Raw genomic sequence first — 27,706 nt, 5'->3', positions numbered from 1 at the left:
AAATTAGAAAGAGGTACTATTGATACAATGTTGATATAATACAATACAATAATGACGGTATTAGAACAGCATATTAAATATTTGGAAATATGATAATAGCATTAAAGAAAAACAATTATGTAGATTATTTGTACTTAAACTTTAATAGCCTTAATTACTTTTAAAAGTTATTTGAAAAGAATGATTTACATACTGATCTCTATAAAATAAGTGATAAAAACTATTTAAATGTGCTTTGAGCTCTCCAAAGGAGGGTGCTCTAAGATAGGTTTGTAGAATCAGGGTTTTTATACCATTGGTTGGCAGCATGAGGAAGTGAAAGAGCACTGGAGAATCTGGGTCTATATTCTACTGTATTACTTTGTACTTCATTTTCCTCATCTATAAAATAAGAGTTGGACTAGATAATTTCAAAGGTCTTTTTCAGCTTTATTTGTGACTAAAGAAAAAAGTATAGTATTTTTACTTTACTTTCAATAACACATTTTCTGAAGTTCTTATACATTCCTTTAATCTTTACCTAATTCCTGCAATTAGGTTTTGATTCAAAAAGAAAAATTTTGCTATGCCCTATTCTCCTGGTAAGAAATAAGTAAAGAATCATTTTGGAGGCAGATGAAAATGGTGGCTCATTTTCCAATAGGCAAGATTCTAGGAAGCTATCTTGAAAAACAGAATTTTTACTTCAAAGCTTAGAAGCAAACACCAACAGATTTTTTTTTCAAATAAAGAGACTTTATAATACTGACTGTAATTGATTGGGGCCATTAACTATACATTCTCTTTTAAGAAACAAGTTATATTCTAATTTTTAAAACTATCAAAAAGTCTAAAATAAAAGTAACCAAAAAACATAAGGGTAAGACTAGAAATTTCAATACAATTCAATTAAATAAACATTTATTAAGTACCATGCATTATTAGCATTTAGTAAATATAATGCTACATGTTAGGATTAGAAACTACAACAAAAGAGTCTTTGGCCTCAAAGAGCTTAATTTTAATTGTGATTTTATTTTATTTATTTTATTTTATTTTTTTATTCCTTTTCTATTTTCTCCAGCCAATCTGAGGAGACCTGCTTTTAAGCTTGTATATTGAATCTAATATAAGTGAAAAACAAAATTCAGGAGTCTGGAAAGTTTCTATCCAAGATCCCAAATACCTTGCTCAGGTAAATACTCAGCCTATCAGCATAGAATATCAGAAAGAATTTCCCTTGGAATCAGAAAACTTGAGCTTGAATCCTAACTGTAACTTACTAGCTGAGTTAAAAGTAGGTAAATTAATTTCTCTGAGCTCTTCATAAGAAAAATAATTGATACACATTGATTCTGTTTACTTCATGATAGATTTGTTGCATGGCATCTGAAATGCTTGAAAAACTATAAAATACTATATAAATTATATGATCATAATTATCATAAACAATACTAATTATTGACCATGATATCTATGATTATTATTTAAACTATTATTATTATTATCTGCAAGTTTTCTACTTGATTTCTGAATTCTTAATGAATATTCAAAAAAAACTTCAGGCTGTTTGGATAGCAGAACTTCTCAAATAGAATATTTTTGGCTCAGATATTATGTATTTGTGTTATTTTTAGGATAGCAAATTAGCATGATTTCCCACCCCTGTCTACTTTCCAAATTGTCAGAAATATATCTATGTGAGAAACCAGACATTGCCCAGAGTACATATACATTCCAGCCTTGGTTTGCACTCTAACAGAGTATTAACAGAAACTGATGCAAAAACACTCACGTAGTCATGTGTCTAGCACTTTTAAGATTATGCCATCACAATTTGTGTTGGAGGCATACTGAATTTTTGTATCAAATTCATTAAAATAAAAGTCAAGTCAAACATCTTAAAACAATAGCAATTTAGGTGTAGGAAGAATCCTGTACTTGGCAATGGTCAGGAATAGTTACACATTTTATGCCCTATGAAACTTCCTATTACTCATTTTACAACTCCTGGTATCCTAAATTCAAGTTATGAAGGATCTGATAATCCACTTTCAAGAAACTAATTATTAATATATTCAGTCCCCATTTTTGTTTGCATGCGTGTGTGTTTGTGTAAGGGCCCTTTAAATGGGTGGACACAGTGCATCGGGAGATTGAGGCCCGGAAGTAATTTCTGTAGATATTAGGACTGCCCTTGGGCGGGATCCTGGCCATATTGAGATAGCTTCGTAATGGGTGACTCTCGCTGATTGGCTGTGTGTGTGACCTCACAGGCCCTATGTAAGCCCACTGCAGGCAGCAGGCGGTCCTCTTTAATCTGGCGTTCTTCACCCTGGCTCCCTAGCCTGGGTGGCCAAGCCAAGATGGATAGCCAAAAGAGGTAAGGGTTTTGGTAGTGAACACATGGGTCTTCTGACCAGGTGTTCACTCGGGAACCAACAAGTCAGGGCATCAGTTAGGGCACTATGTGAGTAGATATAATTAAAGGCTTTTAAGATTACACGTGGTTGTTCTTGAGTGCGCTACTGGTTATTAAGCTATAGATTCAAGAGATTGTGGCCAGAGACCTTAGAAGGCCTCAGAGGAGGCGAGCCGGGTAGAGTTCACACTGCAAAGGACAGTGGTCAAAGGTACTCTGGTGGGTCTAGGACAGACTAGTAATTGTAACTTCCAGGAGAGCACGTTACATGTTTGTATGTGTGTGACTGTAGCATATAAAACTTAGCAAGGGATATATTTAAGCAACAAAAAAGCAATTTTTCAAAACCCATTTCAGCTTACAGTGAACATAGTTTGAATGCCCCCCAAAAGATCCAAACAGCTTTGGGGATATTTTGTTTTGTGTTTCTTTCCAACTCTAAGGGAAAAAAATCCCTATGAACTAATAAATTCCTTTAAAGCATAGCAAAAACAAAACAATAAACCATAACCTCAAAGGATGTCATGAAGAATTCACATTCCTGCAAAAAGCAATAGGTAGAAAAGTTGACAGTACTTCTCAGGAAGAAATCCCCTATGCTGGCAAAATTTCACAAGCAGAAATTCACCAATATATAGTTACAAGAATAGTTTAGTAAGAATACTAACATTCTTCCCTTACTCCTCACAAAAGAGAACAATCGACTTCCCAGAAAAAGGACAAGAAGAAAAGTTAGATATGGAGTTCAGGAAAGAGAGAAGTTTCGCTCTAAAGATTTAGTCATTTGAGTCTAATGACTATAGACCTGATGTTCAACTTTATCAATTTGGAACAATAATCAACTTCTTATCAAAAGATTGAGTGATGGTAACCTACCAATTGCTTCAAAAATTGACAAGATTTCTATTACACTGAACAATCTCAGAAGATATTTAACCTAATTTTAATATAAAATCCTGTCAGTTCTACATAGCTGCACAGAAAAAGTCACTATTACATAAAGAATATGTAACTGTAGTAGATCTTTTTTTCTCTGAATCAAATCTGAAATAAAAGACTATCAAAAATCCTTGAAGATCCAATGCTAGATTAATGCAAATATCTGCCTGTTTGCAAGTGTACTTTTTGATTAAACTGGCATACATCAAGTACAATTAGAAAGGTTATTTATAACTAAGAAATACATAATTCTGCATCTTAATGAGGATGACAATTACAGCTGACAGTTGCTAATTAACATTACTTCTTCTTCTTTTTTTTTTTTTTTTTTGGTAAGAGTCAGATATTCCCAGTGTGATCTTCATTGTATTTAATGAACATATTAACTCTGGTAGGCACGAAAGGGTTAACAATAGCTTGTGTGCTGGATCAGACCTTTCTCCCGACCTCTGAAGCAAGCCAAAGTTCCTGTTCCAGCTCTATCTTTTATAGTTTTGGGTTAGAACTGTAGTCTCAAGTGCCCTGTGATGCTCTGTGGTACAGAGACTACAAGATTAAATGGAATCTGATCACCCAAGAATGAATGAACTTTGACTCTACCTCATAGGATGGACAACATATAAAAAAACTGATTTCTTCAACTTTCTATCAAGAGCCAAATCTCAGGGCTCTAATCTCAACCACCCACCTGGTACTCAGATTGACAGAGAGAAAAAAAACCTCTCCCACCAGTCCTTTCTCCAGCTGAAATGGAATGTTGCCTGTCCCAGCGAAGTGGAAATAAATGTCTTCGCACAGTTCAGCTCTTCCACCCTTCTGTGCAGAGATGACCACTGTGCTTACTGTCTGGGAAAACTCAGAGGTATCTAATCAATGCCAGAGGCCAAGAAGTGAAATGGTGGGAATGGAGTACTGCAGCTCTCATCCATGAACACCATAATACCCTCCTTACTGGTGCTGTAAATTTCACATTTATTTTGTAAGCAGGAGATAGATAGGATATTTCTACATACAAAGGTGCCCAACTAAAATCACGATAAGTGATATTAATGTCCTATGGTCAGTATTATTGAACCTCGAAAGCAATAAACTTTATGAGTCGATAAATATTACATTTGCAACATAGTTAACATTCCTCTACTGTCTCTGGCACTTATTACACATTGTAACCGCAAGTCTACAATACATTATTCATATTTGGGGTGTCACCGAGTGATGGATTGCTGTAAGAGAGGCTGTCCTTTAAATAAATCAACAAATAAAAATGCAAATGTTAACATTTTCAGCCACAACTTTTTCCATCTTGAATGGGGAATGAAAATTTCACATTATATCGACAGCCAGCAGAGAGAACAATTAACAACCTACACGGTGAATAAGAGAGATTAATTTGCCAACGTCTGGTTTTATCACCTGCATATGGAACTATATTGGACTTTTCTGGCCGTTAGCTCTCTTCAGGGAAAAAAGGAAAACTTGTCTCCTATCAGCTTCCTCTCTACCCCCACTCTTTTTTTCAAGTCTTAAAAATGCTTGGAATTTAGGTATGGATGGGGGAAGCGCCTATATTTTCCTTCTCCTTTGGAGCTTAAAATGTTTCTTGGGATAAAAAATAAAAAGCCTCTCCTTCCTTCCCTTCCCCCCATTAAGAGTTTGTGAGTAACTAAAAAGTTCTATATAAAAATCATGTACTTTGCATTCTCCATGCTTGGAAATGAAAATAACTAAAAATCATCTGATACTGAGACCTGGAAAACATCTACTTGCTTCTTTTCAGTAACTGATTTTCATAGCTTTGGATCTTTTTTCAACTCTGCATTTTGTATAATGGATCCATAACATGCCAATGTGCACTTCTAAGGAGAAAATCTGGTATGCTATATACATCACTTTATTTAGTCAGATATTCATTTCTTAAGAATATTCTGTGTTTTTATATTTGATATGAACTGTTAAGGACTAACAGATATAGAAACCTGCTTTTTAAAGCCCATGATAAACACAAATTTATAACTAGTTTTAACATAGATTTATAAAAGTCTGCAGGACTAATATGGTATATATTCAGCATGTATAGGGTATATTCTGCAAAATTTAAATGACAGGAACAATTTAGTCTTCTTTTTCAGGTTAGAAAGGTAACCATCAAAAACATATTAATGTTAAAGGTTTGATTTACATCTGCAATAGCAAGAAAATTTGGTGTAAAGACTAAAAATCCAGATTCTCTCTCTTTTATTTTTTTTCCCTTCTAAATAAGCTCAATCCCTTAAGAAGAGATGGGATGAATCTTTCTGGAACTCAAATTGTTAGTTAAGAGGTGGGATATTTTAAAACATGTATCCTACAATATTTTAGACTAACATGTGAATTTAGTTCAAAACCAATAAAGTCAAGAGTATGAATCTGTTAATGATAATAAGTTACAAAAATATAGGCAGTGACACAATTATGTGACAATTATGTGACATAATTATGTGAAATTATGAAAGCTTGAACTTCAGGGCCTTTCTTTCTGTGGTCTAACATTCCTATAAGTACTTTGGAACAACTTCCTAGAGGTGGTTAAGATGTCATAATTCCCCAAATCAATGGAATAGATTAAAAATATTTCTTAAAAATCATAAAATCTGTAATCAATAAACAGTATGTGCTCATTTTGTAAGGTTAAAAGATAATAACTGGCTTAATTTGTTTTAGAATTTAAAAAAAATGCCTATAATCCACATTTGTTTGAGGAGATGCAATGAGTATAAATGTTCAAAACCACAAACATACTCAAGTAAACATAAACTAAGCCCCTTTGTGGCTGATATTTATCTCAGCATTAAATAGATACTGAAAGGTGATATCTTAAGAGATATTTTACCTTATATAACAAGTTTCTGTCTCAAGAAATATGGTTGATTAAGTGATTAACCCCTCAAAGGTCTTTGGTATCACTAACATGCTGACAGTCCCTTAACTGCTGTACAAAAGCTGCTATAATTCTCAATATTGATTAATTTAGTTAGTTAAACTTGCAGTCTAAGCTTATAAGCATTCAATGATAAATTGGGAAGGACCTGCTGTCCAAGCAGGTTTTCTGATGAAGGATAGGATCAGCTTTAGGTCTCTAAAGAAAGCTTTGTCCATTTACCATTGTCAATTAAAGAAGCCCATGAGTAAGGAAAAGCATACCAAGACTACTTAACCTGGTCAAATTCACATGTGTTTCAATAAGAGTCTTTCATTGGGTAGAGATGTTTCTAGATGCCTTATGAGATATGAGAATTTTCTTTTCCTTACATAATGAATAAACTTCTGAAATGCTGTTGCCAGCTAATCACTTTTATTTTTACAGATTCCCTTTCGAATATAATTTGTGTCATTGTTTATAAATAACCACTTAGGAGCCTCCAGTGGTAAAATAGGAATTTCAGCTTCCACAATGGTATCTGCAGATGTAGCTGTTTTAAATGAGACTAATGTTGTTCTTTTAATGAAGTTTTTGGTTTTTAAATGTTGTTTTGTTGTTGCAATGAAGAATTGTGAAAATCAAGGCACTAGATAGGAAAAATCTCCTTCAAAAGATGAATTTTGCATCTATAGAGGTACATATAGAAATGCATTCTAATTACCAATGGCCTCACTGATGATATGCTGTACATTTCTACATAAGATTTTTTAAAAAAGCACCAGCCTCCTATGGGAATGAGAGAGACCCATCTAAATGTTAACTTAGCTCATGATATGTACCAGTGAGAAGGGCAAGGAAGGGACTTTCAAGCTTTGTCAAGAGCTCTTTTCCCTTTGATTCACTTCCAGCAATTCAGCCAGTCATCCTTTGGGTGCAGAACCAATTCAACTTCTATTGCCAGAAGTCATCATGTAGACAAGAGATATGGTTTTTATTGATTTAAAATTTTCATTAACAAATGTGGTGCATGTACACACACTTACACATACATATGCACACAGCTTTGGGAGCTATAATCCCAAAATGAGACAAAGTTATTGTGAATATTATGGCAATGAAAACAAACCTACTTCCCTTTACTAGAGTTAAAGTGATATTTCTATTATGGGGAAGCCTCTAGAGTAGGCACACAGTATAATCAAAGCTGCTGCTTAATGTGATTTTGTTACTTGTCATTAAATATAAAATAACATCTGTGTGATACATTTTAGAGAAATTCCATTTGATAAAACTTAGAAAAAATGCAAAGTGATTAAAACCTTCCAGTGGACTTGAGGTCTAATAGGGGTTAGCACTAACTCTTTCAATTATTTGCATGTCTATTAAATACGCAGGACTTTAAGCATAAAATATATTCATTTGAAAATCTAAGTAAAAATAAAATGTTCTAACTTGGCATATTTCTACTTTTCCTTTTCTAATAAGCAATTTAAAGCTTACTATAAATGTCAAAAGATAGGGGAGTTTAGAGATTATATTATCCATTTCATATTAGAGTATAGCACCAAAGAAATTCTGATGTTTACCCCAAATTGGACAGATGTAATGGGTGCATCTGTGGAATGTTAAACCAAGGATTCCCCAATAGCTTACCTGGCAGTGTCATGTTGGAATGGTGACGTGGCTGTGGTTATAAACTCTTTTTGGTTGACTGGCATTATAGGAGATGTGGTTGCATCTTTTCTAGCTCCCAACACTGCTCCTGTACAAAAGAACAAAGGCAATCATTCCAGCACTTAATACAGGAATACTGTGGAGAGCATATGTGGAATGGTATGTGATTGAAGAGATCCTTAGACTAGTAGAGGTAGGAACAGATAAAATTTCAAGTAGGAATTTCAACAAGTTGTTTCAGTTAGTCAGGTAACAATGTAGATAGTCAAATCTTGCCTTTGAGAAACTTATGTTTGTACAATAGCACACCTGATACTTGCAAAGTGTTTAGCACGGTGCCTAGTACAGAGTAGGTGTTTAATAAAAGCTTATTCACTTCCCCTTTCCTCTCTTACTACTGATATTTCCAAAGCTGATGGCCTGTCATATTTTTGCTGATTTGAGTCTACTATGAATCTACTTAGTTTGTATAATTTGATTTTTATTCTTCTTTTTCCCTTTAATTAATGCATGCTTATTTCACTCCAGAAAACACTAAAATAATTAGTTGATAATAATCAAAAGTCCAACATTTTGTTCTTCCAAGTAAAAGAAAAATAAAATTAACAAAAAGTATTGCCAAAGTAGTTCTGATACTTGGGTATTTCTGGCTCTTCCAGCATTTGAATGAGATATTTTCAGGTTCTTGGTCCAAGGAATATGAACAATACATTGCATAATTCCTCACCTTGGGAGGAATTAACTCAGTAAATCAGTTCCCAAGAATCCTATGATCTTGGATAATGACCATGGTTTCTTGGATTCAAATCCCTAAGCACTAATATAATTTGATGTCCTTGTAGCCTATGCTCTTTCCTCTAATAAAATATATCCATTTGACAGAAACAGTTTTGAATCTATTAATGCCTGCGTCTATTTTCCTTTTCCTCTGTAAAATAGTGTGGGTTGGAAAATGGCATGATAGGGAGAAAGACCATCTCTTTCACCTTCAAAAAAATAAGATATATTCAGCCTCTTCCTGGACAACCTCAGTCCATCCTCCCAAGAAACCAAGTACCAAGAAAATTGATACTGAAAGAGATGAAAAACCTTGCCCAGAGTAAGTAAATACTTGACTCAGTATTCAAACCCCTATCTTGAATCCAAATCCAACAGTTTTTCCTCTGGGTTCTGACATCAGGTTTCTTTTTTGCTACTAAATAAAGTTCTTCAGTTAGTCACTTAAAATGCTCCATATTCTGGCTCTGGCCTATGTGAGTTTATTGTACACGGTTCTTCCCAAGCCTCCAGCATCTCATCCCTTTCACCTCTATCCTTGCCAACTCCTACATGCAATTGAAATTCTAGGCCACACTTGCCTACATGCTGTTTCTCACATACACAACAAACATTCCATTTCCATGTTTTGGAAGGTAAACTCTCCATTTTGCTTCTGTTGCTCTGTCTGGTTTCCATTCTGTGGAACAAAATTTCCCTCCTCGGATAAACTCATCACTTTTAATCTCATCACCAGCCTGCTATGTCTTGCCTTGATTGAGACCATCTCCCTCAATCTCCTTTCTCCATCTGACTGGACAGCTGAAGAGCAGAGTATCTCTTCCTAGTACCTTCCATTATAGAGGGCAAAAGCTTCTCTGCCTGGTTGTAATTCCATGGAATAAGATATCCCCTGGTGTCCCTTTCCCCTACCCACATGTCTTTTTCCCCTACCCATATGCTCCAGGTTTTTCAGTCTCATTTCTTTAGTTTGTAAGCATCTTGAGAGTTGTCTGTCTTTTTAAGAAATAGGGCCTTTTCTGATTCTCCAATTTGTTAGTCCTTTCCATCTATATAAAGTTACTATGTCTTTATTTTGTATATATTATATATTTATTTAGTACATCTATTCTCTCAATAGAATATAAATTTCTAGGGGCAGCTAGATGGCACAGTGGATTGAACACCAGCTCAGCTCTGGAGTCAGGAGGATCTGAATTCAAAGTCAATCTTAGACACTTGGCACTAGTTGTGTGATCCTAGGCAGTCACTAAACTGCCTAGAATACCAATTTCTTGAGGGCAGGAACTGCTTCATTTAAGTACCCAGCATGATGTCTGGCCTATACTATCTGCTTATAGAATAAATGAAAGCAGAATGAGAACCAGGGTATCATGGTGTCATGGAAATCAAGGGAGTTCAAGTCATTCCAGTCATACTATGTATGAAGGTAATAAGAGAACAATAAAATGTGATTATGAGTTACTATAATCTTGAAAGATAGTGGCAAATGGAATTGATACTAAAGGACTAGACAAGAAAAAAAATCCTCAATTCCAAAAATAGGTGGTGGTTGACAGTTGCAGATTAGTGAGCTTGATTTTGATTCCTTGAAATATTTTAGAACATATTATCAAAAGGAGAGTTTATGAGTATTCAATAAGGGGAAGGAGTAATCACAAAAAAGAGCCTAGATATCACATGCTTCAAGAAATCATAAAAGATAACTGTGAAGATGTCTTAGAACTAAATAAGAGAAGGAAATAAATATTTATTTAGCATCTATTATGTGTCACACAATATACTAAACAAGTTTTGCAAATATTTTCTTTGACCCTGACAGCAACTCTATAATGTAAATACTATATTATCTCCATTTTACAGTTAAGAAAATTAAGGCAAATAGTGGTTATATGGTTTGCTTAGGGTCATTTGCTAGTAAAGGTCTGAAGATTTGAACTCAATTCTTCTTGACTCAAGGTCCATGGCTCTATCTACTGCACCACCAACTGCATTTTCAAAGGACAATTACAAATACAAAGTACCTTTATGATTATCAAGTATAAATCAAGTAAAATATACACACATACATATGATATGGCGAATATGTTTTACTTGATTATTCATGTCTTTTTTTTTCTTGCTTTCTAAATGGGGGAGATGGAATGGAGAGATGGCAGAATATTCCTCACTGAAAGAAAGAAATAATTTTAAAAGTTATTAAAGTCTGTGGTTAAGAATTATCACTTGCATTGGGTGAAACTTAAACTGAGGATTTTACAATGCTTTCTAGTTATTATTTTTCCTGCAAGTTTCCCATATTACCACATTAGAGCAGTTGATAAATAAAAAATAAAAAAAAACTTTCTTTGAATTGTAGGAAAGTAGGTAAGTCAATATCTGGAAGAAAAGAATATTTCAGTGCTTAAAGAAAAAAATACAAAGTGATAGACACTGGGGTTTTGGGTTTTCATATACTATTTAAAGAAGTAGATAAAATTCAAGGCAATCTTTCACTTTTATTTGATTATAACTTACCATGGAGTTTATATGATAGGCAGGCATGTTCTAAAAACATAAGAAAAATGAAACAGGCATTTGTAGCTGTACATTACCCTGACTGAGGGATTGGGATTAGAAGTAAGAGAAAATATTATAGACTAAAATTTTCATGGACACTCTGCTTCTTGCTGTCTCCTACATGGTTTAAACTTTTACTGTCTCCTAGAGACTTTTTATTGCCCTCAGCATTTATGAAAAATTTTTCAAAAAAGAGATAGATATGGGTCGACAGGCCAACAGAGTTGGACTGTCTGAACTAGTGACGTCAGTTACTTTCCTAAGAATAAACAGTATTTGAGTTTTCAATCTGAATATACTGGAGATGAAGGGTAGGAAGGATAAATGTGCCGTCTATCACAAAACCTGGCATATACTTACAATATGAATAATAAGGAAGAAGACTGACATGTTCTGCAACAAAAGGTGAATACTAAGAATAAAAAAGGAATATTAACATATCTATGAATGGTGCTTGGGAAGTAAGCAAGAGGAACTGGAAATGATGCTAATTGATGGAGACTATGACCCATTGGTCACAACAGAAACCTGGTAAGCTGATTCATATAAACAAAATATTCATTACAATAGAAGTTAATGATCTCCCCAAAATATGGGAAATGTTGCATCAAGAAAAAGATAAGAGATGGTAAAACAGCTTGCAAAGAAACCTAATAATGGGTATGAGGGAGCTTATAGACTCTGTATGGGAGTTCATGAATGAAGAGTATAGAAGTTCCAAATATGAGCAATTTTCACCCCCTAAAAAATCTCGAGTGAGTAACAGACAACCTTTTGACCCTAAACTAGATCTACATCTAAAAATAGGAAACATGGAACAAAGGGAACTGCTACCACCAAGGAATATGACTGAGAAAAGTACTCAACCAAACAAGGCAAAGGACATTATAACTGTTAGTGTCATGATAGCTCTGTGATATGAGAACTAAGAAGAGATTTTAAATATTATTAAATTATGTTAAAGAAAACTTTATGAGTTAGAAAGCAAAGAATCTTCTTAAGTGGAGAAGAAATTTTGCCTCTCTTTATAACCATGAGGAAGGAATTGATTGAAAACAATGAGGAGACAGCCTTTGTTTTAGTTACCAAGATCTACTTGAAAAATTTTAGGGAATAAAGAAACTAAATAAGCCTGGTGCCATAGTATATTAAAATCTATTATGATGGAAGATGTTGTTGTTATCCCTCTCTAAAAGATCTGTAAGAAAGAAATTCTATAATTTTCCTTCATTATTGAGGACAAGCTTCTGCATATTTTCTTCATGAAACCATTAGTCATCAGCATTTTTAATCATCAACTCACATTTGTAAGCATTTGAGAGTTTAGAAGTACCTAATATATAATATTTTAGCCTTATAATAACCTTGTGAGGTAGATAAAAATGGTATTATAATCATACAAAGAAACTGAGGTGCAGGGTTATAAAATGATTTACACAGTCATATTACAATTCTGATTGGAAGGTAGTTGGCACATATTAACAAAGCATTATTAAATTGAACAGAATATTAAGGAAAAAACAGTAGCATAAGAAGAAAGTAGTATAATCTAATTATTTTATTAAAGTAATGCTTTTTAGGATTAAAAAAATTACTTCAGAGAAAACTCAAAAAATCCAAAATGGACAATACTGAGTTGGGCAAGTGACACAGGTCAAAAATGAGGCATTATGCTAATGGAGATTAAGTCTAATTTTTATGAACAAAGGGAAAGAGAGGCCCATTAATAAAATGGGGAGAGGAGATGACCATGCAATATAAAACTTTCCCAGCATCTGAGATGAAGGTTAGTCTTTGTTGGAGGAAAAAAAAATAAAGCTAGTAATTACTGACAACTAAAAGCAAAGAAGAACTTAAGATAATTCACTTGTTTAAAAAAAACTCCATAAAGGAGTACTTGCTAATGAAGGAATTTGCTTATTTTGGCAATCAGAGGATAGGCATCTGAAGACTTTAAAGAAATTTGGTACAGAAAGAAGCTTTCTTCAATAGTGATTGATACTTACATCGATAGCTAAGCATATAAAAATAAGAGGAAGAAAACTTTTCTGACCATAACAGGACCTGACAATAGAAATGAGAAATTCTAGGTTTCTTGGCACTTGCCCCTACGGAATGAAGTGAAAAGTCATAAAGATAAAGGTCAAATTCAGAGAAATAGTTTACAGAAGGCATTAAGGAAGAATCTGATTTTTATCTGAAGTCTGGAAAAATAACACTTAAAGAATGGTGAGAGAAGTCACATTTTAAGAAGGACATTGACAAATTGGAAGGTTCTGAGACAGGAAATCAGGATGGTGAAGGGATTAGAAAAGATGACAACATTGGTTGAAGGAACTGAGGCTAAAAGGAGGACATGTTAGCTTCATATATCTGAAGATTTGAAGGATTAGATTTACTCAGCAGATAGTGGTAGAAATGGCAAACAGTTCAATTTAAGGGAAAAACTTTTCAATTAATTAATTAGTCCAATGGAACAGCCTTAAAAGGCATGACTGCCTTATTATTACAATTCTTTAGGTGGAAACTGAACAAGAGCTCAAGAACACAATGAATGTAAACACCTAAACAAACAAAAAAACCCTATTATAATTCATATAGAAGGCCATTTATTAGTCTGTAAAAATTTCATCCAAGACAAGTAATGGAAATCTTCTTTCACTGGTCAATTTCCTGCAGGTATGAAATGTGAAACCCTTTAATGGATGCAAAAGGGAATTCAGAAAGCACAGAAAATATGGGACTCATGACACCTATAATTGGGTAATTTATTAGAGGGAGAAAAGACAAAAAGAAGTGTGGCTATAGTTATTAAAAACAACAACCAACCCTATCACAATCTGTGCCTATATTAACACCCCTCTTCTTAACCTAATGACTTACTCCTTCAACTAATGGCTAACAGTTGGTCAACTAGTTTTTAACTCTTTTTTTATTTTATTTTAATTTTTTTTACTTAGAAAGGTATAAACTTTTTCCCCCCTTTTGGTTCTTTTTTTAAAATAATTTTATAATTATACATTTTTTGACAGTATATATGCATGAGTAATTTTTTTTATAACATTATCCATTGTATTCATTTTTCCAGATTTTCCCCTCCCTCCCTCTACTCCCTCCCCTAGATGACAGGCAATCCCATACATTTTACATGTATTACAGTATAACCTAGATATAATATATGTGTGTAAATAGTTTTTAACTCTTAGAAGGGGCTATATGTAACAAAATGATAAATGATGCCACTGTTTCCATTTGGTTATGACTGTTTCCTGATTGTTTCAGAACAAAAATGTAAACCACTTTGTTGATTGTTAGAAATCTTACAAGGTGCTAAGTCACTGGAATTTATAGAGACAATAATTATCTATTTTAGCATGGTACTTAACAATTCTCTAGTTCACTAATGTACTTAGTACTTATTAGAGTTCCCACAAGATTCACACCTTTAAGAGAGCATATATAAGGAGGAGCCCACTAAAGCACAAGATCACTCTTGGAGGTGGAGTCAGATCCATTCCAACTTCTATCTTTGTGGTAGCTGGAGACATTCAGAGGAAAAGAGGCTGAAGCTGGCAGAACAAAGGACTAGCAGCAAAAGCTCTCAGAACCAAGGAGAGAGTTAGGCCCTAAGAAAGATAACTGGGCCCAAGGAAAGAGACAATAATTGGAAAAAGAAAATAAAGGATCTAGACTTTTAACTCCTAGTTGCATTTGGGGTGATTACACTGAACTGAAAGGAAGGCTGCCTCCAGAAGCCCCCCCAAGAAATCTGTGCCCAGAGAACATTAAATTTTAGAGAAAAATATTACAGTTGATGGTATAAGAGAGTTTTGAACAAGAATCATCAGGTCATCAATTAAGTAAAAAAAAATCATTAAATTGAAGATGTAATTTTAAACTTAGATATAATATACTAAATTTCTCGGTCATTAGTTTGACCACAATTAATTTCAATAAATATATATTTAATCACAAAGGGCAGGCCTATAAAAAAAAAGGATGCTACTATAGATAGCTTTACAGGTCTGATATTTATGTGAGTTACCTAGGGAGAAGAAAAGGAAGGAGGCAGATTAGAATAATTCAGTTGGGGGGTTTAGCTGGAATGAATAATAATTCACATTTATATAATATTTGATAGTACACAAAATATTACATTTTAACCTTAAAATAATCTTGTGAAGTTGAAAAGAATGGTATGAGAGATGGCATGACACAAAAACATATGTAATTGTAGAAAAGAGGTTTCAACCTACAGAACCAGATTAAAATGTATCTGAGAAATTTTTTAATAAAATAAATAAAAATACAATACAACATAGATAATATTAATTTTTGTTTTCCTAAGTTAATATGCTGGCAAGGATCTGTTTCTATTTAAGTTTCACACCATTGGTGTAGAGTAATTGGTAGAAGTAGAACTTAAACTAGATCCTTTGATTTCAAATCCAATGCTTTTTCTCCCACAATATTTCTTTAGTGGTATATGCAAGAAAAGATGGATGTGGGATAGAAATAGAAGTGGAAAGAAAGTATTCCAAATAGTTGGCAAACAAAATTAAACTATTCTGTCTTAGATACATGGAAAATAATATCTACAAAAAACCCCACAAAGATCCTGTACACAACAGTACTGTTACAGAACAAGCACTTAGTCAAAACTTTTGGATGATGATGCTAGTACTAAAAATAAGATGCTATTCATAAGCAAGGTTGGTTCTAATTTTTTATAACTAGAAATATGATTAGTTAAATATACCATAAGATAAGGTCATAATATCAGTCAGGCTTCACAGACTTTCTTTCATCTTTATGTATGGTCAAGGTGGCTTTTTTTTTTCTTAGTGATTATAGAAAAGTAGAAAAGAAATTAAGATCAAATGATCAATTTCCTATATAGACTGGCTAATTTTCCTTTGTTCTTTAGCCACAGATGATACACTCCTGATATGGACAGTCCTTATGTAACATCTGTGCCATTAGAAAATACACCTCAATGCATATACCCACTGATGGTGGATCAACAGTACCACCTTCCTCTAAGAAAGAGAGCATTATAGTAAATATGTATGTGAAAATCTGTATAGAATAAAAACAGGTATCTAAAAGTATAATAGTCTTAATAAAAAGGTAAAACTTGGGGAAGAGAAGCTATCAGGATTACAGTAGAGAACTTGAACAGCGCTACCTTAATTTGGTTTCTAAGCCTAACAGCACAGGATGTCAGAAGAGAGAATGGTTTTTGCAGCCAGTGATTCTTAACTAGACAGGTTGTTAGATTTTAGTGCATATTGACATAAGTGCTGTTTACACCAATAAAAACAATTTACTGCCACAAAGATAGAAGAGTTGGAGATGACTTACTTCACTTGGAGGTCTGGTAGCTAGTGCTAAACAAGTTCAGCCAGAGGACACACAAAAGCAAATTAAAACTGAAAGAGGGAAAGTGAAGAAATCACAACTAAGAATAAGAGAAAGAACTGAGAAAGCTTTTGGCTTTCTCCCATCTTTTTCCTTTTCCTTCATAGGGTGTATCTAGGGAAAAAGGATACATTACCTAGTCATGAATCCCACTATCAATATTCACTCTACTCCCTCTTTAAAATGACAAAGTTGGACTTTATAGCTTCCAGAGTCCTTTCCAGCTCTAAATCTATGATGTTGAGAATCTTACAAAATGACTCGATCAAAGTCTGGTGGTTGGACAAAGACTAGTAGACTCTACTGACTAGTAACATAAAAATAACAGAACAAAGAAAGGGGGAAATCCACTTCATGATCAACTAACCACCATAAAAATAGCTGACATAAGATCTACACTTGATAATTACTTGGTGAATTCTGGTGACTGATTGATGGAGAGTCTTTAAGAAGAAAAAAAATACAGAAATGTATCCTTAGTAAGGAAAGAAAATTACAAGGTTTCTTCTTACAGATCTTTCAAGGAAGGATAACAATGACGACGATGACACGATGATGATGATGACAACTGCGTTGATATAATGCTTTAAGGTTTTCAAAGCACTTAACAAATGTTATCTCATTGTATAAATATGTATACATATATTGTATTTAACATATTTAACATGTATTAGACTTCCTGCCATCTAGGGGAGGGGGTGGAGGAAAGGAGGGAGAAAAGTTGGAGCAGAAGGTTTTTCAAGGGTCAGTGTTGAAAAACTACCCATGCATATGTTTTGTAAATAAAAAGGTATAATAATTTTAAAAAATCATGTTATCTCCTTTTCCCCACTTAGTAACTTTATGAACTAGGTGCTATGATCATTCCTCTTTTACAGATGACAAAACAGAGATAAAGTGATTTGCCCAAAGTCATACACTTTATAATAAGTGTCTGAGGCAGGATATGAACTCAGATATTCCTGACTTTAAGTGTACTGCCACACATCTGGCTTCCTATTAAGGCTGAGTAAATATCGTTTATCCATAATAATTCAGATCCCTCTTTTTTTAAGCAGGAGAACTGCAGAATGAAGAATTTCAGAGCTAGGAGATTTCATTTGCAAACTAGTCCAATTCATAATAAAACAGGAACTCCTACAAAATACTCAGAAAATGTTCATCTATTCTCATTTCCTTCTCTCTCTGCCTGTCTTATCTCTGTGTCTGTCTCTTTTTCATCATACTAACATATTGCCACTACTGATATACTCATAGAGCAACTACCCAAATTCAGTACTTTACCACTTCACACCTTGACTATTCTCCGTTTTGGTCTCTGTTACTTCTAGTGTTCTCCTCTCTGACCCATCTTCCAGCTGCCTAAATTATCTTCCTTTATACATCACTAGGTTAACCAGTTCATCACTCTGTTAAAGACTATTCAGTGGCTCTTCCTGCCACTAGCATAAATTCAAATTTCTTAATTTGGCATTTAAACTTCCCATAACTGGATCTAGCCTATTGTCTGGACTTATTTCTCTTTATCCCTCTTTATGTACATATTATTCCAGGCAAAATTATCACTTGATCTTTTTTTTTTATTAATTTTTATAATTATAACATTTTCTTTGACAGTACATATGCATAGGTAAAATTTTTTTTTACAACATTATCCCTTGTACTCCCTTCTGTGCCGAGTTTTTCCCCTCCTTCCCTCCACCCCCTCCCCTAGATGGCAGGCATTCCCATACATATTAAATATCTTATAGTATATCCTAGGTACAATATATATGTGCAGAACCGAATTTTTTTGTTGTTGTTGTTGCAAAGGAAGAACTGGATTCGAAAGGTAAAAATAATCTGAGAAGAGAAACAAAACAAAACAAAACAAACAAAAAAAACCCCCAATGCTCACAGTTTACACTCATTTCCCAGTGTTCCTTTTCTGGATGTAGCTGATTCTGTCCATCACTGATCAATTGGAATTGGATTAGCTCTTCTCTATGTTGAAGATATCCACTTCTATTAGAATACATCCTCATACAGTATCATGGTTGAAGTGTATAATGATCTCCTAGTTCTGCTCGTTTCACTCAGCATCAGTTGATGTAAGTCTCTCCAAGCCTCTCTGTATTCCTCCTGCTGGTCATTTCTTACAGAACAATAATATTCCATAACATTCATATACCATAATTTACCCAACCATTCTCCAATTGATGGACATCCATTCATTTTCCAGTTTCTAGCCACTATGAAAAGGGCTGCCACAAACATTTTGGCACATACAGGTCCCTTTCCCTTCTTTAGTATTTCCTTGGGATATAAGCCCAGTAGTAGCATTGCTGGGTCAAAGGGTATGCACATTTTGATAACTTTTTGCGCATAATTCCAGATTGCTCTCCAGAATGGTTGGATTCTTTCACAACTCCACCAACAATGCATCAGTGTCCCAGTTTTTCCAACATTCATCGTTATTTGTTCCTGTCATTTTAGCCAATCTGACAGGTGTGTAATGGTATCTCAGAGGTGTCTTAATTTGCATTTCTCTGATCAATAGTGATTTGGAACACTCTTTCATATGAGTGGAAATAGTTTTAATTTCATCATCTGAAAATTGTCTGTTCATATCCTTTGACCATTTATCAATTGGAGAATGGCTTGATTTCTTATAAATTAAAGTCCATTCTCTGTATATTTTGGAGATGAGGCCTTTATTAGAACCTTTAACTGTAAAAATGTTTTCCCAATTTGTTACTTCCCTTCTAATCTTGTTTGAATTAGTTTTGTTTATGCAGAAACTTTTTAATTTGGTGCAATCAAAATGTTCTATTTTGTGATCAATAATGGTCTCTAGTTCTCCCTTGGACACAAACTCCTTCCTCCTCCACAAGTCTGAGAGGTAAACCATCCCATGTTCCTCCAATTTATTTATGATTTCGTTCTTTATGCCTAAATCTTGGACCCATTTTGATCTTATCTTAGTATGTGGTGTTAAATGTGGGTCCATGCCTAGTTTCTGCCATACTAATTTCCAGTTTTCCCAGCAGTTTTTGTCAAATAATGAATTCTTATTTCAAAAGTTAGGATCTTTGGGTTTGTCAAACACTATCACTTGATCTTTTCAAAACTCCAAATTCTAGCTCCCATCTCTCTATCCCCCCTGCCAGGAATTCATCCTTATTTCTTCAGATCCTTCATGTTTAGACTATATGGTACCTCCTGGAAAGACCCTCTAAGCATCCTTAGGTATTAGGTATCTTTTTCTCCTCAGATTATTTCATATTTATGTGTTTAAATACTATGCTACTCAGTAGAATGTAAACTATTTGAGGGCATAGTCTGTCATTTTTATCTTTGTATCCCCATTGTCCAGTATAAAACCACCTAGATAGCAAGATATTAACAATGTTTATTAAATTCAATTAGAAGACTAGACATTCTAATTTGTGACAGTTCAAAATGTCAGGTAATTTTCACTTGTGCAGAGGTATATAATATCACGCTCTGTAAATTTCAGCAGTTCTGCTTTCTGTGGCCAACTAAGATAAATCAACTATAGGTCAAGATTTTGAGTCCTAGGAAATATAGTATCAAAGGGATGGCTTGTTAGCATTTACAAAGGGAACTGACAAACACTACAGCAAGTATAGACTCTCAGCTGGGTGTCCTGGAGTCTCTGCTACTGAAGAGGCTAAATCTCATGGAGCTCTGAGCTTAAAGAGGACCTAAACTGAAGAGGTGTTTTTATAGTGAACTGTTGGGGGAAGGCACACCTAAGCAGGAGGAAACTGGCTTTAGTGGAAAAAGAGAAGAGACCAAACTTTCCAAGTCCAACAGTGGTGGGAATTATATTTTGCTTCAATCTTGGGCAAGACAGGGGAGATCAAGTGAAAAAAAAAGTATACGTCCATCATTCAGTGAATACATCCATATATATTTATTAATTGCCAGAAATGTGCCCCACACAATGTCAGGTGCCAGGGATAGTCAAGTCTATAGACTGAAACAATCCCCACACTAATAGAATTTAAATTCTAATGGGTCTCACAACAGCTATAAATACATACATACATACATACATATATATGTATATATATACACGTATTGTATTTATGTAGTATATATGCATATACATGCATGTATACACAGTATAAATATAAAGCAGATAAAATACATAAAAGTACAAAGTAGTTTTGGAGGAAGTACCCTAGTAGTTGGAGGTATTAGGAAAAGGATCTATGCAAAAGCTCAATAGTAAAAAGGAAAAGTGAGGTGAAGGAAAAGAGGGATTGCAATCCAGGTCCATAATATGGCCAATAGCAAATCAGAGAGATGGGAGATGGAGCATTCTGTATGACAAAACAGAAGGACACTTGGGCTAGGTGGCCGTAAATGGATGGAGAACTAATATCTAGTGAGATCAGAAAGACAGGTTGGGATCAAATTGTATGGGGCTTTAAAAGGCTAAGCAGAAGAGGCTATATTTGATCCTAAAGGCAATAGGAAGTCATTGGAGTGTAGCAAGAAGAGTAAAATCTATGTCAAAGAAAATTACTTTGGCAGAAGTATAGGATAGACTATAGTGAAAAGATAGTTGAAACAAAGAGACCAATTAGAAGGCTCTTGCAATAATCTAGAAGAGAGGTGATAAGGGCCTGAAATAAAGTGGTATCTGTATGAGTTGGGCCTAAGGGGTTATAAGTGAAAGGTTTTTGTGATGGTAAACATGGCAAGATTTAGTACAAATAGGATAATGCTTTGGTTATAAATCTGAGACAATGGAGGGATGGTGGTACATTTGACAGAAATGGAGAAGATTAGAAGAGGGGAGAGTGTAGGAAAAAAAAAAAAAAAGGTGGGGACAGCTAGGTGGGGCAGTAGATAGAGCATCAGCCTTGAATTCAAGAGGACCCTGAGTTCAAATCTGTTCTCAGACACTTAACACTTCCTAGCTGTGTGACCCTGGGCAAGTCACTTAACCCCAGCCTCAGGGGGAAAAAAAAAAAAAAAAAAAAAGATGAATTCCGTTTCGGAATTGCCAATTTTAACTCTGTCTCTGTGAGACTGAAGATATATCTGTCTCTCTATCCATATACTGAAGGGCAGCAAGGAATCACAGTGTTGGGTCTGAAGTCAGGAAGACTCATCTCCCTAGGTTCTAATCTGGCCTCAGACACATAATAACTATGTGACCTTGGCTGAGTCATTTAGCCTTTTTTCTTCAGTTTCTTTATCTGTAAAATGAGATGGAGAAGGAAAGAGCAAACCGTTCCATTTTCTTTGCCAAGAAAATCCCAAATGGGATCGGGAAGTATTGGAAAATACTTCACTGAAAATGAAAAAAATGATTCAACACAACCAAAATATTTTTATCTATATATCTTTGATATTATATAGACATACTTATGTCTATATACTTATGCTTGTATACTTATACACATGTGTGCTTGTATATATATATATACAATATGTATGGGGCTTTAAAAGGCTAAGCAGAAGAGGCTATATTTGATCCTAAAGGCAATAGGAAGTCATTGGAGTGTAGCAAGAAGAGTAAAATCTATGTCAAAGAAAATTACTTTGGCAGGAGTATAGGATAGACTATAGTGAAAAGATAGTTGAAACAAAGAGACCAATTAGAAGGCTCTTGCAATAATCTAGAAGAGAGGTGATAAGGGCCTGAAATAAAGTGGTGTATATATGTATATATATATATATATATATATATATACTTGTATACTTATACACATGTGTGCTTGTATATATATATATATATATATGTATATATATATATATATATATATATACTCTCACACATATGTAGGTACAGGTAAAGAGAGAAATATGTGTTTATGTGCAAAAACATATGTCTGTAATCATTCATTTTTATTTAAACCTATGGAAGCTAATGAATGTATCCCAAGAGAGGGCAGAGATAAAGAAAAGAATGCCTTCGATAGAACCTTAAGGAACACCTAAACTTAGGAAGCATGTCATGGATGATAAGTCAGAAGACAGAGAAATGGCAATCATAGATGGCAGGTTGATGAGAATTAAGTAGTCCCATGAAAACCCAGAGAGGAAATAATATCTAGGAAAAGAGGGTATTCAATGATGTTGAATGCCACAGGTAGTTGGAAACATTTAAAAATGAGAAAAGACAATCATATGGCAATTAAGAAATTACTAATAACTTTAAAGAAAGAAGTTTAATTTCAGTGATTAGGTTAGAAGTCAGAGTGTCTTTGTTTATCTCTTTGAATGAATAATTGAAAGGAGAAAAAAGGAAGGAAGTGAGTGTTGAGGTTTTTCAAGGAATCTGGCTGAGAGAAGAGATATGGTTTAGTGAGGATGTAGTAAAGACATAATTTGAAGGCACTGGAGAAAGAAGAAGTTGATAAAAGATGTTGAAAATTCAGAGGCAAAGTGGTTGATGAATATGGTATGCTGGAAAGAGTGGAAAAGGAATAGGATCAAGTGTTCCTATAGAGAGAGGTCAGGTCTTTGACAAGGAGAAAGATCTCTTGGTCAGAAAAGAGGAAAGGGGAAAGGAACAGAGAGTGGGAAATGATGTCAAGGGATTCTGAGATGAAGAAATGGGAGAAAATAGATCACACTGAATATTTTCAATTTTCTCATTAAAGCAAAAGGTAAAGTTCCTAGCTGAAAGGCAGCACAGAATGAAGTGTGGAGGACACTTGAGTATAGGAAATAAAAGTTTATAATAGTTTTTTGGGAAGTCAAGTAGGAAATCAATTAGGAAAAAATAAAAAGGACTGCTTTGCTGCAATGTGAACCCAATTAAAGTAAGAAAATATGAATTTGTAATGCACCCAATTAGTAGAATTGTAAGATTTCTCCTAGTTTTATTCAGTAATCTGTTAGTAGGGGCACAGGAAACAGATGGTAAAAATAATCCAAGGCTGAAGTTTGGCAAGAGGAGAAAAGTGATTGGATAAGTGGGAAAGGATTCAAAAGCAGAAGAGAGTGTAGAACAGAAATTGGGAGCCACAGGATTGAGTTTAGAGAGAGAGGAAAGTGATGTCAGAGTCAGAAAAGGTATTGAGGAATGGAAGGATTGAAAGTCTCAATGGCAAAGAACAGATGTAGAAAGAATAAAACATAGGGATGATATGCAAGGAGGTTACGGTCAGTTAGAGCAATGTCAAAGTTTCTAATTAGGGAAATGGAACATTAATGAATAATTGATCATGGCAAACTAACTTATATAACAAGGCTACTGAGATCAGGAAAATTTCATAGCTACTGAATACCCCAATATAACAAGGAATTTTACAAAGTCTCTCACAACACAACCTTAAGAAAAAAGTGGAAGAGATGTGAATAGATGATAATTCAGTTGGATGGATTCAGAACTGGTTGAATGACTGTTTCAGCCTTTAATGGATGGATGTTAATGTGGAGTGGTCCAGAAAATCACTCTCTTTTCCTGTTTAACGGTTTTATCAATAACTTTGATGAAGGCATAGTTAAGATACTTCATAAATTTGTAGATGCCAAAAAACTAGAAGGGGATAAATGGAAGGGTAAATGAAAGAATGTGGAGCTGGAATATTGGACTAAAGTCAATAGGGTGAAATTTAATAAGCATAGAATATTATCATGGAAGTGTAAATAATTAACAGCTTGTGTAAAAAATATTTGGGAATTTTAGTGTACCAAAAGCTCAAAAGAAGTCAACAAGGTGACATGGAAGTCAAAAAAGCTAGTAAGACTTTAATCTACCTTGATAGTATAGTGACCTGAACAAAGGAGGTGACATTTATTTGGTACTCTCTTTTTCAATATTTGTAATCTATTTACTTCAGGGAGGTATATTTTGGTAAGAGCAGCAAACTGGAGCACTTCAAGGAAGAGGGTAAATAAAATGGTGAGGAAAACTGAAGCTATGTCATAAGTAGATCATCTTAAGGAACTCAGACTTTTGATTTCTGAGAAGACTTTAGTTATCAGGAATGTCATACATAATAAGGGTTAGCTTTGTTTCCCTCAGTCCCAGAGGGCAAAGCTAGGAATACACTGGGTAGAAGCTGCTGAGAAGCAAATTTTATCATGATAAAAGAAAAAATGTCTTAACAATTAGAACTATCCAAAAGTGAAATGAGTTTCAGGATCTAGTGAACTTTCACCATTGGAGTGGGGGTGGCAGTATGAGAGTAAAATATCACTTAATTGGAGAACTTAGTATGGAGTAGTCTAGATGGCAGCTCTTCAAATAAGTGAAGATAATTATCATGTCTCACGTAAGTGCCTTTAGAGCTCAGAAATACATGGATCTTAGTGCCCCTTACCAACCTAGTTTTCCTTCCATGGAATGAGCTATAGCTTTGGGATGGTCTTCCCAGAATGTGGCATTTAAAACTAAACATACCACTATTGTTATGGGGCAGGACTTCATATTTATCCCCTTTAAAAAAGTATCAACATATTAAATTTGGCCTGTTGTTTTTACTTCTTCTTTCATTTGAATTATATCAAATCTATCTTTCTCAACTTACTGTGATCTGAAAAGGTGATAAACATATTATTTATACCTTGAATCATGTGACTAACAACAACTTTGAACCCAAAGTTATATCCCTGTGACACTACTCCATTAGTGACTTTTCCAAGGCTGACATTGAGCAAATAGTAGCTCAATTCCCCTGGGTCTGATCAGTCAACCAGTTCCTGCATCCACCTACCTGTACTATTATTCAGCTCCTATCTCTCCATCTTGTCCATAAATATAGCATGGGAATCTGTAAAATGCCTTGCTTAAATCCAGGTATACTACTTCTCTGGCATTCCTCTGATTTACCAGTCATTTAACACTGCCAAAAAAGGAAATGGTTAGTTTGGTAAGATTAATCTCTATAGTATGATGTGTTCTTGACAAATCCAAGCTCAATGTTAGTAATTCTCAATTCTTTTCTCAATATAAATAAGCCAACTCCATAAAAATTGTTTTGCTAGCTTTGCAGGGTATCAAAGTAAAGCTCACTGACCTATATTTAGAAGAATTAACCTTAGTCTGCTCTTTGAAACATAGGTCATTTGTCTACATCCAGCCCTGTGCTCCTATCACTTTTTTTTTTTTTTTGTATCACTGGGACCTGGCACTATGCCTGACACACAGTGACTAACCACAGTGTTAGAGTAAATGACCACTAAAAGCAATTGGATAACTAGACTTGCACCCACTGAGGGATAGCTTAGTTGTTCAGTCATTTTAATAATGTCTAACTTTTTGTGATCATATTTGGGATTTTCTTGGCAAAGATATCATAGTGGTTCTTTCTCTAGTTAATTTTTACAAATGAGGAAACTGAGGCAAACAGAGTGATGTGATTTGCCTAGGGTCACCCAGCTATATCTGAGGCAGATTTGAACTCAGGAAGATGTTTCTTCCTGATTCTAGGCTCTGTAATCTATCCATTATATCACTTGGATAGCTTGGTACTCTTATTATTTCCTTATTTATCCTGGATTCCAATCCTTTGCTAATCATTTTTTGTACAATCCTTCCATATCTGATGATTATATTCCTTGATAGAGCAAATAGTAGCAAATAAGAGCTGAATCCCCACTCCTGACTATGAAATCACAGAACCTTAGAGTTGGAAGAGATCTTTGAGGCTATCTAGATGTACTTCTTAAGTTGGAAAGTATATACAATATTCCATGATTGGAGTTGAAAAGTATATACAATTATTCTATATATTCTATACTCCACCTCCACAAAGAAGAGATGGAGGTGTAGCACTTCTCTTAAGAATTAAATTTGAAGACATAAACAGAAATGAGTCTGATGAAGAATAAAAACATGGAAATTTATCAGCTAACTTAGATTTATAAAAACAAATATAAAAGACTTAAAAGGACAATCCTTCAAGACTAATGCTAACTATATCAGAACTCAGATTTCTGCCTATCTGCTATTGATTTATACATAAATGTACTCTCATATACTCTACTGTTGGGGTCACTGAAACTTCCCATCCCCTAACTTTCCAAGTGCTCTTTTCTTAAGCAGAGACAATGCCAGTGAGACATAACATTGGTTAAGGTTCTTTTCTCACTGTTACCCATAATGTTGATATCCTTTTGGGGTAAGACACAGGAGACAGAATCAAGACTCAAAGTAATAGCAGATAAAACCAGCCTCCATCCACCAGTCTTAGTGTCTCCCTTTCCATGATTCCAAAAACCCTAGTTTTCACTGGGGTTTCACACTAGTCACATCCTCTCTTCTGATACTTCCTTATGTATATGCACTGACTCACTTGTTAAACCTCAATTCCCAAGCACACCATGATCTAGATTGCAACTATGCCATAGGCATGATCTAATATAATGCCATGTAAGATTTGTTGACTGAATAACAGTCTTAGAAGCAAGACCAGAAGTGAGCATCAAATCAACATTTATTAACTGCCTATTTTAAATCAGGCACTGTTAAGCACTGGATTAGTAACACAAATGACAGATTTTGTAATAATTGTCCTAAAATAAATGGAGAATTTATGGATGCCTAACTGAAAACTCTTCCAGCATAAAGTCCTACCATCATTCCCCCTTTCTAATCTTTAAACTTTACATTTCTACAGGTTCCTTTCTAGTTTAAAACATATATTCCCAAGTCTTTTACTATTTAAAAAATCTTGACTTCAGGATTCCCATCAAGGAAGGAATGCCTGAACAAGTTATGGTATGTAAATGTGATAGAATACTCTTGTATTGTAATTAATGATGAAGTTAATGATTTCAGAAAAACTTGGGAAGATATATAAACTAATAGAAAATAAAGTGAATAGCACCAGAAGAACAATTTATACAGTAACAGCATATATATCTTGACTCCTCCTCTAATATTGCTAATGCATAAATATGTTTGATATAATTTCATGTATATAATGAGTATTATATTCTTGCCTTCCCAATGGGCTGGAGGTAGAGAATGAGAATATGGAATTGAAAATAAACGCATTTAAAACAAACAAAAAAATTCCACAAACTCAAAAGCTTTCACCTGATTGTACCATACTCTCAAG

General features: G+C 34.4%; 1 protein-coding gene across 7 annotated transcripts in view; it reads right to left on the bottom strand.

The window, feature by feature from the left end:
- The window catches only part of KIAA1328 (KIAA1328 ortholog), a 525,281-nt gene that overhangs the window by 49,252 nt on the left and 448,323 nt on the right, over window positions 1–27,706 (bottom strand). For 5 of the 7 annotated variants that reach the window (XM_074279230.1, XM_074279231.1, XM_074279232.1 and 2 more), the window contains one exon: window positions 7,893–8,001. In XM_074279230.1, coding sequence (XP_074135331.1) covers window positions 7,893–8,001 — 109 coding nt within the window. Of the gene's footprint in view, window positions 1–7,892; window positions 8,002–25,357; window positions 25,487–27,706 lie in introns of all 7 variants that reach the window. The other 2 variants (XR_012484390.1, XR_012484391.1) reach the window with 1 other exon arrangement.

This window comes from Sminthopsis crassicaudata, chromosome 1 (assembly GCF_048593235.1).
Source record: "Sminthopsis crassicaudata isolate SCR6 chromosome 1, ASM4859323v1, whole genome shotgun sequence".
NCBI classification, from domain to species: domain Eukaryota; kingdom Metazoa; phylum Chordata; class Mammalia; order Dasyuromorphia; family Dasyuridae; genus Sminthopsis; species Sminthopsis crassicaudata.
This window is presented reverse-complemented; position numbering and strand designations above follow the sequence as displayed.